The following is a 17,164-nucleotide window of genomic DNA, read 5'->3' on the forward strand; positions in this document are numbered from 1 at the left end:
ATGTTCTTGGAGATCAAGGAGATGGTCTTAGGCTGAAGCCCAAGAGGACAGTCGGCTAGGAAATAAGAATTACTGGCAGGGACAGTAAGCCCGGACATCCTGCCTAGAAGTCACTGAATTTCTGTCAAAGTCTTTACAGTTGGGATTGATTCTCACAAGCCAAGGTGAAAACTGCTTGAAGGTGCAGGCAACAGAGTGACCTCTCTGAGTGCTTTGGAAGGAAGAAATGTGACAAAGAAGAATATACAGGAACTTACCCAATGGTCGGGCTGATGTTGTGGTCAAAATGATCCTGGACAAATCGGCACACGATGCTGGACTTCCCAACCCCAGTATCCTGGGAAAGAATAAGAACACATCCATGAAGACCAAGGGTGTCAGTTCTGACCTAGTATAAATGTAGAACCAGAGGACAGGAGAGGTTATTTCTCATTGGTGGGAGTAGGAGAAGAGGATATTTTCTTCTATCTCTCACCAGTATTTTCTAAAAGGAAATTGTGTTGCTTTTGTAGAAAGAAAGAAGTATGGTAAAAACAAGCTTTAGAAACATGGCCCACATCTATAGAATAATAACCTAGAATTCACATGTTCACAATATACGTATCTCCAGAAATTTGAAAATTTTTTGATAAGGTCTAGAGGATAAATATGGTAAGACACTGCATTGCTTTGGTAGAGATAGAACTGGTTTTGTGCAAAACCATAGCTCCCCAAAACTACATAATCTATTTTCATAGGTATCACCCTATAAGACTTATGAGTTCTAATTTCTGCATTTCTAACATTTGCTCTTCAGAATCTAATGGGAGCATAGTAACCTCCAGGTCTGCTTAATTGTATAAAGGTCTCATCTCTCTCTTTTAAATAATTCTTTAAAGCTGATTAGGACAGAGGTCCATTATACATCGGAAATCGAATGCATGCATTTTTATCCACTCCCTCCAAACATCTTTGTCAAATGGCTTAAGGAACAAAAGACACAAATTCACAAAGTCAGACAGTTAGGAGACGAGACACCAGACAAGTGATGTCAATGAAAAGCATGTGATCTAGTGGGCACTGAGAAAGAAGAAGCTGGAAACTTATGGGCAGGGAGGAGAGCCACTGAGAAACAAGACAAGTCGTGCCATAGAATCTACCCTGAACATACTAAGAATTGGAAGACAAGGCTGAAAGCAGCAGTAACTGTTGAAATTCTGCACAAAAACACACCTTTGGTGTTCCTGGCCGCAAAACCAGAGGACAGACTCTCCTGACTTCCAGGAGGAGGTGGAAGCTGAGCCTCCAGGAAACCTGTATCAGAAAGGGCTAGGCTTGTCAGGGAATGCCCATGTGACCCCATTGCCCCATGTGAAGCCAGGCAGAAAGAGTGGGGAGTCCCCTCTGGGTAAGAGGGGAAATCCTGCAGATTCTGATACATGGAGTCCCCCAACGAAAAGCCATCTTGCACCCGTCCATGAGCCCCAGTGCCAACAGACCTTTCAGGACACATTTTAATCTATCAAAAACACACGCTCAGCTAAGAAATGCCACATGTTTATACCCACACACACAAAAGAGCAGGATGCTATTTTAGAAGACTATTCAGAGAATAAGATTGACCTTAGAAATTAAAAATATGATGGTAGAAATGGAAATTTCAAAGGAAGAGCTAGAAGATAAAGTCAGGAGACTGCCCAGGAAGTAGAACATTCTAGAACAAAGCAGCTGGTCTCAGTTGCCAGTCACTGCTCTTCCAAGAGGGGTGGCTGGGCAAGGAGGCACACAATTCACAGACAATTGAGACACAGAGACGTCCTCCTGTATACGTGTTCATCGTAAAGGATCAGGGTGATGTTCTGAGATCTATATGTAAACGGGAAACAAGACATAGTTAGCCCAAGAAGAAAACAGTAGTGATGTGGTTCTCTTCTGTTAAAGGTGTCTAAAAGCCTAAAGGTCAAGGAGGAAATGTTGAAAAAGAGAGATGTGCTTTTCTTTACACCGAAATACAAAATGAGACTTGAAATACCAACTGGAAATCAGAATTATTTTTACTCCTTCCCATCTCCTGTGCTTAGAAAACAATTCCCTCAACCATGCAGCAAGAGGGGCCCCGGCTGGTGACACTCGTCAGAACGTCACTCTCCAGAAGGTCTCCTATCCCGGGGCAAGTGGCCTTCACTGGTTGTGAGCCATAATGAAACAAAAGCACCAAAGACCGTTTATCTGCAGAGTGCACATCAATGCAAGGAGTCCAAGGAGATGGCGACAGAATTAAAACACCAGCTCTCGGATTCCAGATCAATATGCCGCTGTTATTTCCGAGCCGAACCTTCAGGATGGATTCCGGCTAATGTGCCTCACATTTCCCCCCCAACCCCACAAGTTGATTCTTCTAATCTCAGTTGCTTTGAACTCCCTCTGCCCCATGGCCCCACTGATGAGTGGCTCTTGTCATCCTCTAGCCCATGCAACCCCCAGAGACCCTGAAAACCACAGGACAATGCTGCCCTACTCTTGAAGAGAAGGAAAATGCGCTCTTCTTGCAAAGAGAACTGCTCTCTGCAAATGGCCCCAGTGCGCAGGACGGGAACCAATTTGTACTTTTATACATTTTTATGTCACCGAGCCCATAACGTGCAACTCCTTCCATAGAACCTCTCAAGTTCATTTTCCCACAAGAAATGCTAAACGATTCATCTTTGCCATCTGTGCACCCCCAGAAGCCAATCCTGAGATGGGGAGGCAGGGCTGATGCGAGCGCCTGTCTTGTCCATCTCTGGGGCCTCTCGTCCCCAGTACAGGTATGAATGCTCTCTCTTGGGCTGACCACTGGGCCAGTAGGCGGTCAGCAAGCCCTGCCCTCCCTATGCTCAGAATGGGCAAACCCAGACCAGCAAGACGTTAATGTCCCCCACTTCCACAGCTGGGAGAGGCGCCTGGAGGAGGGGGTACCACAGTCACAGGCGGGCAGGGTCGTTCGCCCAGGGTTTGGCAGACAAATCCACACCTCCCGAGTTTTGTCCCTTTTGGGCCCCCTATAGTGTCCTTTCAGCTTACACCCAGGCTCCCTCTGCTTCCAAGCTGAGAAAATCAGCCCTCCGGAATGCCTCCAGGTCACACTAGCCCCCAGAGGCCCTTCCCCTGTAGGCACCGTGGCTCTTACTCTCTGTGAGTGAGGAGCCCCTGGGGTACAGGCTTTGGCGAGACCATGTGCCTCATGATGAGGCCTGTGCTCTAGGAAGCACATTCTGGGTCTCTCCTTACATCCCACGCAAGGACTCTGCTCTGAACACCAGCTCCAGATCCCCAAAACAGCCCAACACAACCTGCAAGGCCCACTCTCAAAATGCCCTTGAGAATGAAAAATTCAAAAGCCATCTGGAAACGATTCCTTTCAACTCATCATCTTCCACAGATAACTTGGGCTTAAAATACCAGCTTTTCTGAATAGTTAAGGCAGCAAGCCTACTCAAATTTAGACTGAACAATTCATCCCTTCAGCCAAACTATGCTCCGTGTATCTTTTCTTTTTACATTTTCCCTCTCGAAGTTTCTCTTGTTCTCTGTCATCTATGTGACAGGAAAAAAAAAAAGAAAGAAAAAGAAAGGCAAAGTTTAAGTCTGTCTCATAAAACACAATATTCTCAACAAAGAACTGCTTCAAATCACCTTCTGTGGACCGTGGCTTTGTGCGGTTCCAGAAATGACCTCAGGGGGCGACTGCAGTTCTCCCGCTGGCCACCAGGGGAAGGCCCTGCTCTAGGATTGTGAGGGAGCCTGCCTCTGGGAGACGGCGCTTTTCCTGACTCTCCCGCCTTTGAGAGTTCCTCTTCCTGCAGGAACCCCGTTCACCCGGTGACACATACCCAAGAGGGAAGCGCCACTGAGTCAGGCCTCAAGCACGCAAAAACATACCGGGTTAAATCAGGAAAAGCTGAAAGCCCGACTGAGTGAAGAAAGTCATCCGTGAGGAAAGAGAGGACGGGGTGAGGGGTGTGGGGCGCAGCTGCCCACCGTTCTCTAAAAGGCCATTTTATTTTTAGTGGGCTTTCAGGGACGGAAGGAAACTCCTCTCTGCAGATATTTTTCCGTTTCACAAGATTATGAGACTCGCAGAGTCCATCTTGTCCAGGCTCCTAGTTTTTCAAAAGAGGAAGCTGTGGGACTTCCTCAGGGTCACACAGCTGGCTGGTCGAGTCAGAACCTAATTTTCTGACTTCCGGTGAGATCCTCTTAAGGTGCTCGCCGGGTTAAATCAACCTCCTTGCCAAATGTAAATTTCTTCCCCCAAAAGTCCGTTTTCTAGAACTCCCAAGGAGTATTTGTATTCCTGGATCACTGCCTTCCATTGTAGCATTGTGTGTCCTCGAAAGAGATCTGCTGGGGTTTTGCCTGTAATGAAAGGCAGACATACTACCAGCTACTGGGGAGGGACTCGAATAAAACCAATTCTGATTTCACAAACCAGGAAGAAAATTCAGTAGAATCATCCCTGGGGGGTAATCAATGTGTTATTGTATTCTCATTTGTGTGGTTGGCATCAAACCCATGCTGAGGCCCAGCGATCGTTTCCATCTACTCACAGGAAAATGGATGCCTTCAGTGATATACCTCCCATATAAGTCACTATCTGGGGCTAAGAACGCAATCCTCTGAGAACCACCACTTACTCTGACATGACAATATCTGCTATTCGAATGGTCACATTTATTAATCACGTGTAAATCTGTGATTATGAAATCACAAACCACAGACTTGCAGCTGCTATCCTCTAAAACACAAGGCATCCCTTGATTCCCTCGTGGACATTGTGACGGGCTTCAAGGAGGTGTTCCTACCTCTCAACATAAAGAACGACAGGTCCTAGGCAAATATACCACCCCTACCCTGTCCTGCTCTCATGGAAGACATCACTCATCAGTTGAGAATATATTATTTTATTGAACCTAAAATGGACCTCAAAATCTTTGCAACCCAGCTCTGCAGACAGTCGGTATGACTCAAGCATTGTGTGTTCCCAGAACAAATGACCATCCTTTACCGCTGCCTTACTCTTCCCAACAGTCAACATGCTTCTACCATCTCCTCCTCTCCAAACTCACGAAGCACATTATAAGTCAACGTGCTTCCTGTGGAAAGGAAATGACAAGCTAGACCAAGAATCACAGACTCAGGAATTCCATTCCCAGGAATGTAGTTAAAAGAAGAAAAAAATAATAAGCACAAAACTTCATGGAAGTATTATTTACAGAAATCAGAAATGGCCCCCCAAAACCACTATAAATTAAATAACTTGTGGCACAGACAGGAATCTCTTAAGCTTCAATTTCATGCCAACCAAAATGTCAAAGAAGCAGATGATTTGCCCATCATGTGAACTATGGAAATGATCATTTCAGCATCTGTCTCTGGTCTAGGAATCTGAGAGAACCCACATGACAAGAGGTTTTTTTGAATTTATTGGTTTTTTCCAGGCATCCACTTATTTCAGTGTTTAGACTTGGAGCCTTACGCACTTCTGAAAAGTATTAAGTGCTTACACATTGATAAGGAGTTAAGTTAGGAATTTAGGAGGACTGTGGAGGCCAGCCAGATTTTATGGATGGAGGAAAACGATAAAGAGAGGCACAGGCAGAACCATGGGATGGTGAGTGGCTTGATCTTTGGACCCCAAAGTACGGAACACTGAGAACACTGCAGAGTCTGACCCAGTGGAGCAAAGGTCTCTTCAAGGACACTGGACATGCCCTTCCGCATGCACGAGATGGCCTTGTGGAGACAACAGCAGGCACAGGTGGAGAACAGTGACTAGTGATTCGGGGCAGTGTTGTGTGTGCCTGCTTATTAGTTCCACTTCGGGGCAGATGGGGAAGAAACGTCTAGAGGAAGTGTGTGCTGCTGTTTAAGAAATGAGGTCATGGAAGAGACGATTTCCATTTCCTGTGGCTGTAGGGTTCCTGGCTCAGGGCCTCACCACCATGCCCTGTGTCAGCTGGCCAGGTCTCCACCACCCCGGCCAGGACTCCTCGATGGCACCACCTGTCCTTTCCCAAACCCTGGAACCACCCAGAAGAGAAAGCAGAACAGGAGTGACCTAAATGAATATGCTCTGTCAAGCATATTCCAATCCTTGAAACTCTGCAGTCTGCACCTAATTCCAAAGAAACCCTGCAAAAAGGTGGCACAAATTCCATATTAACCCACCAAGTATCTTCTTTTTAAAGCTTTGGCTAAGGGGAAGAAGATACACACCCCCATTCCACTCCTCTGCATGGAATTTATGACAAAGCAATGGGCAGAATATCCCAATCACACAGTCGAGCCACTGCTTCTGAGGGACCTCAATTGGCCAGACTAAGGACTCAAGGTCAAAACACTGCTCATCCCCCCCAGAGCTTCCAGTAAGCTCCGTGGAGAGCTCCCAGGCATCACCTCAGTTCTGTCTCTGCAACACCCTTTCCACAGGGGAACTGAAGTACTTTGTTCCTGGATGACATTTAAAGGCTTATTGGAATTACAGACTTAATGGGCCTGTTTGCCCCTGAGCCCAAAATATCTTCACTGAAATGAAAAGGGTTCGATATTTATAAATCACAGTTACCACTACCAAAAAAAAAAAAGTGCCGGGAAAGCAAAAAACATGATTAAATTTGATCTATAATGTGTTTGTTTTGTTATCACGCATTCTACAAGATTTCCTTCGGTGGGGTGAGACCACTGTCCACACAGAGTAAATTTCAGCCTTCACGCTCCGTTCTGGGAAAAATTGGAACTAGCAAGGCAAGAAAATCCAACTGTAGACATCTCACTGTATTTAGGAAAGCACGCCACAAAATTATTTGAGGAAAACGCAATATAAATTAAAACCCCCTGAGCATTCCCACAAACAACTTTGCTGTGCCTTTGTCATGGTTATTTTGAAACATGTCAATGGTATGCATTATAACAAACGTCTCAAAATCAATTTACAAAGGGAATCTAACTACATATGTGACAAAAGGAAACTGAATTGTCTCATATTGAAAAAGGTGGGTTCTGCACCGAGTCTGAGAGTCGCTCTTTTCTCTATCTAGGGGACAAAAATGCTTAGAGACATATTAAGCATGTAAATAGCATAAGGGAATTTTTAAAAAGATTTTATTTATTTACTTGAGAAAGAGAGAGAGAAGCATGAGCAGGGGGAGGGGCAGAGGGAGAAGCAGGCTCCCCGCTGAGCACGGAGCTGGACAGAACTGGGGCCCGATCCCAGGATCCCAGGATCATGACCTGAGCCAAAGGCAGACACTTAACCGACTGAGCCACCCAGGCGCCCCAACAGCATAAATGAATTCATGCATTTAGATCAATGCCCCTTGGGCAGTAATGAACAAAGCTTGGAAACGTCCACAGTTCTCTAGATGTATATAAGAATAATGTGAAGTCCACATACAGAGAATAAAAGGTCATTGTTTGGGGTGCAAAAGGTGACCAAGATATATATAAAAATTATCCCCCAAGGGTAGAAAGAAATAAGCAGAAACGAGGAGCACGAAAGTCGCAAGAAGGAGATAATTAAATGGCTCCAAAGGGAACAGAAACACATGTATTCACTTACTCTCTCTCAACAGCCCTTTGTAAAGCAGAGGACAGAAGGCATTGTCCACAGTTGCCATGTAAGGAAACCATGTTCTATGGTCCTAAAACTAGTAAAAACATCATCAAGGTTCAGACATCCCCTTCCCCACATCCAGTGCTCTATTCACCAGCCAAACCAACTCTCTCCAGAAGACATGCCTCCATCCTCATCCACTGCCTGTTCCGTCAGCAATATGCAAGGACGGGAGATAAGAAAATTAAGCCCAATTCCTGCAGTCAGGACACTTAGGCTCAGACTTAAACTTCACAAACGAATCAAAGACAGGAGGTTAGAGTGATCGCACCGAGGTCATTGTACAGAAAATCGCCGATACATCAGATGCACGACCAATGGCCATCTTCCAACACTGCATTTGCTGGCTCATCATTTGAAATTCAGAGAGCATTTTTCTGTTGAAATCATGCTGTAAATAAATAATGATTATTTCCCAAACTTGCCGCTGAACTATAGCACTCTTCTTTGGAGGAATCCGATCTCTGTTTATATCTAGAGGGTAACTTACTGTTTCCATGGGAAAACTTACTCTAATTTCCAACTGGGGATTGTAGCCAGTGAGAACCAGATGCTCAGGCTTTCAGTGCAAGCAGAACACCCTGGGAGACTAAAGAGATCTTTGTTGAACAAATGGTCTAGCAGATTTGGACTCTAGCAACATTGCCAACAGCCCAAGTCTTCCATAGGAGCAGAATCGAGCAAAATAGTAATATGGACAATAAGAAAAACTGACATTTACTGAGCACATAAAAAGGTCCAGGCACCAAGCTAGGCATTTCCTATGGAAAGTATCCATTATTGGCTCTCTGAGTATTGCTTCTGCTCTATTCTCTCTTCTCTCCTTCTGGGATGCTAGATATGCTCGTACTCAACTTTTTCACTTTCTTCTATATATCTCTTATATTCTTTTCTCTATTTTCCATATTCAAGATCAGTTTGGAGATCTTCTGATCTAATTTCTAGTTCTTTGTACTAATGTATCTAACCTGATAGTAATCCCATTTATTGATCAGTTATTGTATTTTTTGTCATAAAATTTTCCTTTTTCAGTTTTTGATTGCTTGCTAAATCTTGGAATTGTGATTTTATTTCCTTGAACAAATTAAACATATTTATATTTTACATATTTTAAAGTCCACATCTGATCATTCCATTATCCACGTCCTCTGTAGGTCTGTTTCTATTGTCTGTGGAAAGGTTAAAAGGCCTTTTCTCCTCATATCTTTGGTCACGTTGGATTAAGCCTTAGCATCCTCCTGTTATAGGAAGGAATTGAAGGAACTTGAATAAGGACGTGGGTGTTGAGGCTAAGACTCCACCCAGGATCTTCCATGACTCTTAGGTAAGTGTTTAATTTTTTATTTTTTTTAAGATTTTATTTATTTATCTGACAGAGAGAGAGATCACAAGTAGACAGAGCAGCAGGCAGAGAGGAGAAAGCAGGCTCCCTGCTGAGCAGAGAGCCTGATGCAAGGCTCCATCCCAGGACCCTGAGATCATGACCTGAGCTGACGGCAGAGGCTTAACCCATTGAGCCACCCAGGCGCCCCTTAGGTAAGTGTTTAAAAAGTAGAGATGGTCATGCTTCTGGGACATCATCCAGCCCCAAAGAAACCAATGCTAGGAAGAAAATATTTATGATATAAAACTACCATCCCCTTTCTATTGTTGTTAAATTTATTTGTCTCTCGCTATCCCAGGGTTGGCAGATCTCGTGGATTCTGAAGTTTAGACATCTTTCAGGCATGGATGTTCTGGTCCCAGTGGTGGAGTGGAGTGCCTCTTGGAGTCTCAGGGAAGCCAAAGACATGGACGTAGTGGGGATGAGGAAAGAAGAAAACCAGGGCCTCAAGCAGTCCTCTTGGTCACCATCTCTCGTCCCGCCTTCCTCCGCAGACAAGTTGAAGAAGGAAGACACTCTTTAAAAGAGGAAGGGCAGTTCCCTAGTTCCTTTACTTCTGTTATTCTTATAACAGCCCCCCTGCTTCTTGGCATATCTCAGAGAGCAGTTTGTCCTCATGGACAAACTCCGGGCAGCTAAGCAGAAATTTCAGTTTATCTAATGAATCTTAGAAGGTGTGACCCTAACCACTTAAAAAAAAAAGTTAACACAATCTTTTACTTAAATTGTACTTCCTGCCCAAGGAGCCAACTGTCCTTTGGCCACCTTTCTTTCCTCATAAGCGACTTATGTGTGGGCTCTCAGGAGGGCAAGACAGTCACTGGACAAATGACAATGGCATAGGCTCCCCTCTTCATAGAGGGAAAATCCACTGACCTCATGAAATACTTGGGCTACACAGGCACCAAGCACCAAACATCAGATTTTATTATGTTCTGGAATTTTTCTGACAAAACACTCAATATTTGCTGTTCCTGATTTACAGAGCTCGCAAATAAAGATAAGTAATGGTCATAATTGTAATAGCCACAGCTTCTAAAATCTTTCCCAATGATCCCCATCCCCCCTCCCGCCCCCATATTTGGTTCCCTGTATGTGGTCTGGACCTAATGATTTGCTTTTAAAAAACAAAATAGGAAAAAAATGACAGTCACTCCTGAGGTTTGGTTACCAAAATTGCCCTCTTCCTGACACTCCTGCTGGCCCTCTCACCTGCTGGCTCTGAGGAAGCAAGCCACCATGCCTGGGGGGACCATGACACAGGAACTGAAAGAGGATTGAGCCTCAGAGCACGTCTGCAGGGGGTCTCAGTGCCAGGAACCACTAAGGGAGCTTGGAAGCAGACCCTGCCCCCCTCCCATTCCAAGGTGACTGCAGCCCCAGCTGACCCCTGACTGCAGCCTTCTAAGCGACCCTGAGCCGGAGGACCCATGAAGATGAGCCCAGATTCTTGACCCACAAAACGATGAGATATTCAGTGCGCGCTGTCTCAAGCTGTTAAATTTTGGTGCAACTTGTTACACGGCAGTGGATAGCTAAGACAGATATAGCAGATGGCATGTATTAAGCACGGACTCTGAACCAAATTTATTTCATCCAAGCAGCAACCCTGATGAAGGAGAGCTATGCCTCCTCTGCAGAGTGGGAAGTGAAAGTTGAGGGCAGGTCAGGAGCATGAGAGGGTGGCCAGACACATGATGACGGCAAAGCTACACGGGACTCACGAGGCTCTGTCCTGAGAGGAACAATTCCGAGTCCTCCTCCAGGAGCCCAGTCTCAGGCCCATGAGAGAGAAAGATACTATGTGACTTTAACTGACAAAGCCTATTTATAGCATGACTTAAGCCACAACGGTAAATCCAAAGTCAGCAAATACAGTTAGGGGAGATAAAGACCTACAATGTAAAGCAATAATTCAATCTTAAGGGTAAACCTCTAGGGAAAAGATCGCAGCATGGAAAACCAGAAAGCAGAGAATGGGGGCTTTCAGAATTTGCTTTTAAGATCTCATTCTAGACATTTCAGAGTTGCTTTGAGCAACCACTCACACAGCTCCCTGTGTAGGGCTGCATTAATTTATTAAGTGCCCTTTCATGTCATTAGAAATGTTCTTCATTTAGGATCATTTCCACACAGTGAGTCAGCAGGAACTCGGGCACCAGTGGGTGGGGCGGGAGCTGTTTCGGTTCTTCCCCTCCTCCTCCATCCACACGCCCTCGCTGTTGTCCTTAGGAGCCATAACAAGACACTTTAGGGGAAGTGTAGGAATGTTCTCCTACCGACCGTCAGACCTAGGCCTCGATGGTTGGTGCTCAAGAATGGGAAGACCGAGGGAAAAAGGAAGTGTGAAGGACACATCCGGGGGCCTCATTTCCTCATTTCTGGGCCTGAGAGAATCCTATTGCCCCACTTCATGACTGTTCTGAAGAACAGCTCATTAAATCAATCCTAAATCTCTATGGAGAAAATGTGTAATGGTAAAGTCTCAGATAAAAGGCAAGGCAAATATAGGCACAACCTCCCCCCTCCAGCCAGGGGGCTTCTCTCTCTCTCTCTCTCTCTCTCTCTCACATACACACACACACACACACACACACACACACACGCTATATTAATAGCAGACGTCAACACATCAGAGCACACCAGAGCTGCAGCACCCGAAGACCGGCCAGGGCACTATGTCCTTGTCAGAATCTGATGGCCTCATGTTATTTCCCCCACCTCTGTAACCAGGCCAAAGTTAAGTTGCAGCTCGTTGAGGGCACAGCTGTAATCTGAAAGAGCAAGCCTCTCCTCTCTGCCCACCGCCACTTGACCCCAGATGAGCACATTGTCTCTTCACTCCTGTCACCCTTTTGCTGCATGAGTCATGAGTGTTAAGCATCTGACACCCCCAAAATCACACATTACCTTTGCGGGTAGGTAAGTGTTTTCTGGTGAGAAGGTCCCTCATCAGATTCTCACGTTACTTATGACCTAAATATTCGTAAGTTCTGCTGAATCCATAGACGCCCCCCAACTCCCTGCCATTTTGAACACTGAGCATCTCTGTTTCAAGCTATGCCCCTCCCCATCTCTGAATGCCTGTGTTCAAGGCAACACTGGATCCAGAACGTAGAAAGAACAAAGTTACCACTGATTGCCCATCTCAAATCCGCACCCTGCGTGATCTCAAGACCAGTGCTGCTTAATCTCCTACCACCTTGCTTCCTGTTCCCACCCACCCAAACAATCTGGTGAGCTCTGAAGGTGTTGTAAGGTACATTGTCCTGAGGTCCCACCCTCCACGCTCCACTTTCAAAGCAGAGGTCCTACCAGTGGTGATCAACTGGTCAGGTCCACGAGGGTCTGGATGAACCATTCACACACACACAGACACACACACAGTGGTGGTCAGCTGGTCAGCCCTACAGGGGAATGTATGAACCATTCACACAGACACAGGCACAGGCACAGACACACACACACACACACACACACACACACACAGTGGTGGTCAACCCCACAGGGGAACGGATGAACCATTCACACACACGTGCACACGCGTGCACACAAACACACACAGAGTGGTGGTCAACTGGTCAACCCACGGGCAAATGGATAAACCATTCACACACACACACACACACACACACACATAAGCATGCATGCATGCTCACACACACACAGCTCAGAACCTAGAATCAGAAAGGCCAGCCCTTATCACTTGTATGACATCAGGAAGGGAAGAAATGATGCTTGCTGATTAAGTCCCAGCAAGATCATCTGTCCCTACCCACTCCACCCTGCCCTGCCCGGAACTCCTGGTCCATGGAAGAAGAGACAAGTAAACTGGAGAGTATCGCATACTGTACATGGTAAGTGCTAGGATGAGGAACCAAAGGGACATCAAACCCACATTTGAGAGATCAGGGAAGGCTTTCTGGAGGCAGGGACCTTAAGTCTGAAACCAAAAGGATGCATTCGCCAGGCAAGGCATGAAGTAGGATTGGAGAACAGAGGAAGAGAGGTGGGGGAGCTGTGTTCTAGCAACAGGAGCAGAGAAAGGGAGAAAGAATGTTTGTCCGAGAACTGAATTTAGTGGAGGTTTGAGGGTTTTTTCCCCTGGAAGGCAGAGATGCCAGCAGTTCCCATGACCATGTGGATGGAGAGCCCAGGGACTAGCAGAAGCCCCTTCTGCCCCTTCCTCTGGCCTTTCCTGCCCATCCTGCTCTGACTAGAACCCAGTCAGAAGCTTACAGAAGCTCACTAATCCAGAGGCTCTAGCTCCGTGCTTCTGATATTCTCACACATTTTTCCACAGGGGACCCGAAGCACATGTTTGCCCATGACACACGCACCGTACACCTGCGCCCACGCATGCGTGCGCATGCATACAGATGTGCACATCGGCATGCACACACATGCACACGCACACACACACGCATCCACACCCCACACAGGCTCTGTTACACTGGTCTGCTCTGCACCAGGCTGGATCATCCTACTGTCAGCTTGGCTAAAGCAGGGATGACATTTCCCAGGATCCCTTTCTCCACGGGGTTCTGAGTTCAAACTGGCCAAAAAGGGAATTTGCCAGAAGCTGAGAATTGCTGTTGCACCACTGAAGGTCTTCAGCACACAGGTGGAAAAAGATTCCCAGCAGAGCCCACTTCTGTATCTGCTTCTTCTCCTGCCTGTGGCCCCAGGCCTCCCACCAGATGTAGGCGAGAGGCAGCAGATGTCCACAGACGGCGAGCTGCGGGCCACTTGCTGTTGGCTGCGTCAGCTTCTCAGAGCTTCCGTGACAGTGCCACCCGATCACCATGCTGTCCCTTCTCTGGTTCGAGTGGTTTCCTCTGATTTTCAAGCTCCTTCTTCCAGGCCTCCTCTGGCCCCTCCGCCCACATTGGTATCAAGTGTGACAACCACCTTGAATCCTTTCCCATAACACAGTAGCTCTGCTTCCCTGAAGGAACCCTTCAGTTAACGCCTCAGTTAACCCTTCAGTTAATGCTGACACACCCACCAGAAAGAAGTACCTAGAAACAGGTGCAGGAGAATGCAAGCAAATGTTCCACAGGCTGGAGAGAGGTCAGGCCAGCAGGAGCAACATCATGATGATTGAACCAACAGCACAAAGAACATCACTCCAGCAGAACAGACCCCGGGACACTCACAGGCCAAGGACATTGTCCTAACCTGGGTAAGGAGTCCGGAACTTGTCTGAGGATTGTGGAAACCAATAAAATCCACGCAGTTGTGGAGCTTGAAGAGGACCGGAGGGAAACCCAAGGAGGAACAAAGGCCATTTAGAAGGCTGCTCTTTCATTGGCTCCATTTTTACTGAGCACCTACTATGCGCCATCATAGGTGATGACGCGCAGAGTCTATCATGTCAATGCTAAGACTCTAGAAGACCTTGGCCTGCACTCTAGGTCCAATTCTGCAGGGCAGACAGAAGAAAGAGTTCATATATCCCGACTACAGTCACCCTGAAAAGTCAGCACCCTGGGCCACCTCACTCATATGAACGAACACTCAGCGTTTCTTGGATGACCCTGCCGAGATTCGGTGTAATACAGCCACCGGTAGTGATCCCTTAATCAAGACAGCAGCTGACAGCAAGTGCGATTTAATCAAACGAGATACACACATGCTTGCAGGCTGCATTAGGAGCGGCCGGGAAGATGACCACCTGCTCACAACCAATCCACCATCCTTATCCTATCATGGGTCCAACAAAAGAACAGTCTTGACCCATGATGTATTAGGAAACATCCTGTACTTATGAAGTTCAAATATATCGAGTCTAGGCCTCGATTAGCACATTTGAGACAGGAAAGGCACTTGCAAGAAAGGAAGGGAGTGTGTCAGAGGAAGGGCAGTTGGCCTTTGGAGTGTAAGCAGAAACACCCCCCATCACTAGCTACCATGCCAGCCTGATTTTCTAATGGCTTAGAATTCTGGTTTCGATTCATCTGGGACTTACACACGTGCTTAAGAGACTTTACAAAATACAAATAAAAGTCATCGATGCCTTACTACCACCCTCACTTTGGGTCTATGCTCTTTGGAGATAAATGCTAAAAATAGTATCCTTAGTTTAAGAATGTGACCAGGAAACACAAAACTGCCTACATCACAGCTTCCTGAAGACTCCACCGCACACTGCAGCCTCTAAGCAGAGGTCAGCAGAAACCCCCACCTCCCTACCATTGCCCGAGCTGCCAAGATCAAAGGTGAGGCACCTCTGTTCTATTATCATCCAAATGAGAGAGAGAGAGTGTGTCTGCAGATACAGACACTCAGATGTGGACAAATTTCCCAGGAACATCCTGAGTGGGTGTTATGTTGATAATAAGCAGCAAAGCCATGGAAGTATACTCTGAATGCAATTTGCTCTCCTGTGCCGTGTCCTCAACTGCTCCCAGCCAAAGACCAGCAAAAGGTCATGAAGAAAGCAAGTGACTGCCGATCTGCCCTTCGCCACTGTGCTGGATATTAAATTGTGGAGACAATCTCAAGTCCTTAATGTTATGGTACAACCCTGATCTAAAAAAAAATACACCTGCCACCCCTCCGGGATGGAAAACTAATCTAAAACCTTGCAGAGGGTAAGAAGTTCCCACTGGGGGGCGCCTGGATGGCTCAGTGGGTTAAAGCCTCTGCCTTCCGCTCAGGCCATGATCACAGTGTCCTGGGATGGAGTCCCACACTGGGCTCTCTGCTCAGTGGGAAGCCTTCTTCTTCCCTCCCTGTGCTTGCCACTCCCCCTGCTTGTGCTCGCTCCCTGTTAAATAAATAAATGAAATCTTAAAAAAGAAGAAGAAGAAGAAGTTCCCACTGGCAGAGATAAATATCAAGGGCACTGAAGTAAGCCTGCCCTAAAAAGTCAGTGCACTGGTCCAGGTAAGTTGAAATTGGCATCGCCAACAAAAATGGTGACTAAGGGAAAATTAAATGGAGGACAGTTAAAGACATCAAGGCAGAAATGGAGCTTCTGGGCTTCCAAGTTCCAAATCATAATGTCAATGAACTTTTAATAATGGCAGTCCTGTTATTCATGAAGACAATGATGATAGTTGACATTGTGTTAGGCTGGACTCTGTGCTGTTCCCCTGCATCATCCCATTTAATCTTCAACCCAATTCAAAGAGAGCTGTGCTCTTATCACCCCTCACAGTTGGCAAACAGGCTTAGCAACTGAACCAGCCCGTGCCTCAGAAGCCCTAGCTCTTGACCTCCATCCCAACCTACTGCCTCTTGATTTAGCACCGTCTGGGCTCCTAATCCTATGACAAGCCCAGAGATGCAAACAGGTATGATGATCATTCTTCTTCTACTCTAAGCACCCTGCATGCCTAAGCCATACCCAGCCCTGTGTCAGGCACTGGAGATTCAATAGGCTATCTCTCTTTTTAAAAAAGATTTTAATTATTTATTTTAGAGACAGAGAAAGAGAGAGAGAGAACACTAGCAGGGTAAGAGTCAGAGGGAGAAACAGACTCCCCACTGTGCAGGGAGCTCAAGGCAGGGCTAGAGCCCAGGACCCAGGGATCATGGCCTGAACCAAAGGCAGATGCCCAACCAACTGAACCACCCAGGTGTCCCTCAGTGGGACAGCTCTAATCTCGTAAGTGCACAGGTTACACAATGGGAACAAGAAATGGAGGCAGACTTCAAGGCCTTAGCAGCCCAGAAGAGATGGGCTTTCATCCTGAATTCATCCTCACAACACAGAGAGACAGGTAATAGTGCACCATACATGGGAACGCTCTCTCGCCACCCCGGGCTATGCCTGCTCAGAGCCAGTGGTGAGTTCCTTGGCACCCCACAATTCCCCAAAAGCATGATGTGTAAGAATATGCCCTTTGTCAACAGTTCATGAGGAGCTAAAACAATGGCCTCTCTTTCCTTAACCTACACTCTAAAGGCTCTGTGGTTCTTAGAGCAGACTCGGATTTATTACTGAATTTGACCTTCATGGTGACTCTGAGGTCATTATTCCCATTTTATGGATATAGAACTTGAGGACTGGCATAATTCACAGTCATGCTGGAATGGAGAAAGGCCAATTCCAGGCCTCTATGTCCTGGTACTTTCCTTCCCTATCACTAAACCGTCTTCAGGCCACATCTGAGCCCTAAGATGTCAACAAAACCTTA

At 46.4% G+C, this 17,164-nt stretch overlaps 1 protein-coding gene across 1 annotated transcript in view; it reads right to left on the minus strand.

The window, feature by feature from the left end:
- The window catches only part of RAB31 (RAB31, member RAS oncogene family), a 132,828-nt gene that overhangs the window by 73,957 nt on the left and 41,707 nt on the right, over positions 1–17,164 (minus strand). Inside the window, exon 2 of the mRNA XM_046025861.1 lies at positions 258–337. Coding sequence (XP_045881817.1) covers positions 258–337 — 80 coding nt within the window. The remainder of the gene's footprint in view (positions 1–257; positions 338–17,164) is intronic.

The sequence above is a fragment of the Meles meles genome, chromosome 12 (assembly GCF_922984935.1).
Source record: "Meles meles chromosome 12, mMelMel3.1 paternal haplotype, whole genome shotgun sequence".
NCBI lineage: Eukaryota > Metazoa > Chordata > Mammalia > Carnivora > Mustelidae > Meles > Meles meles.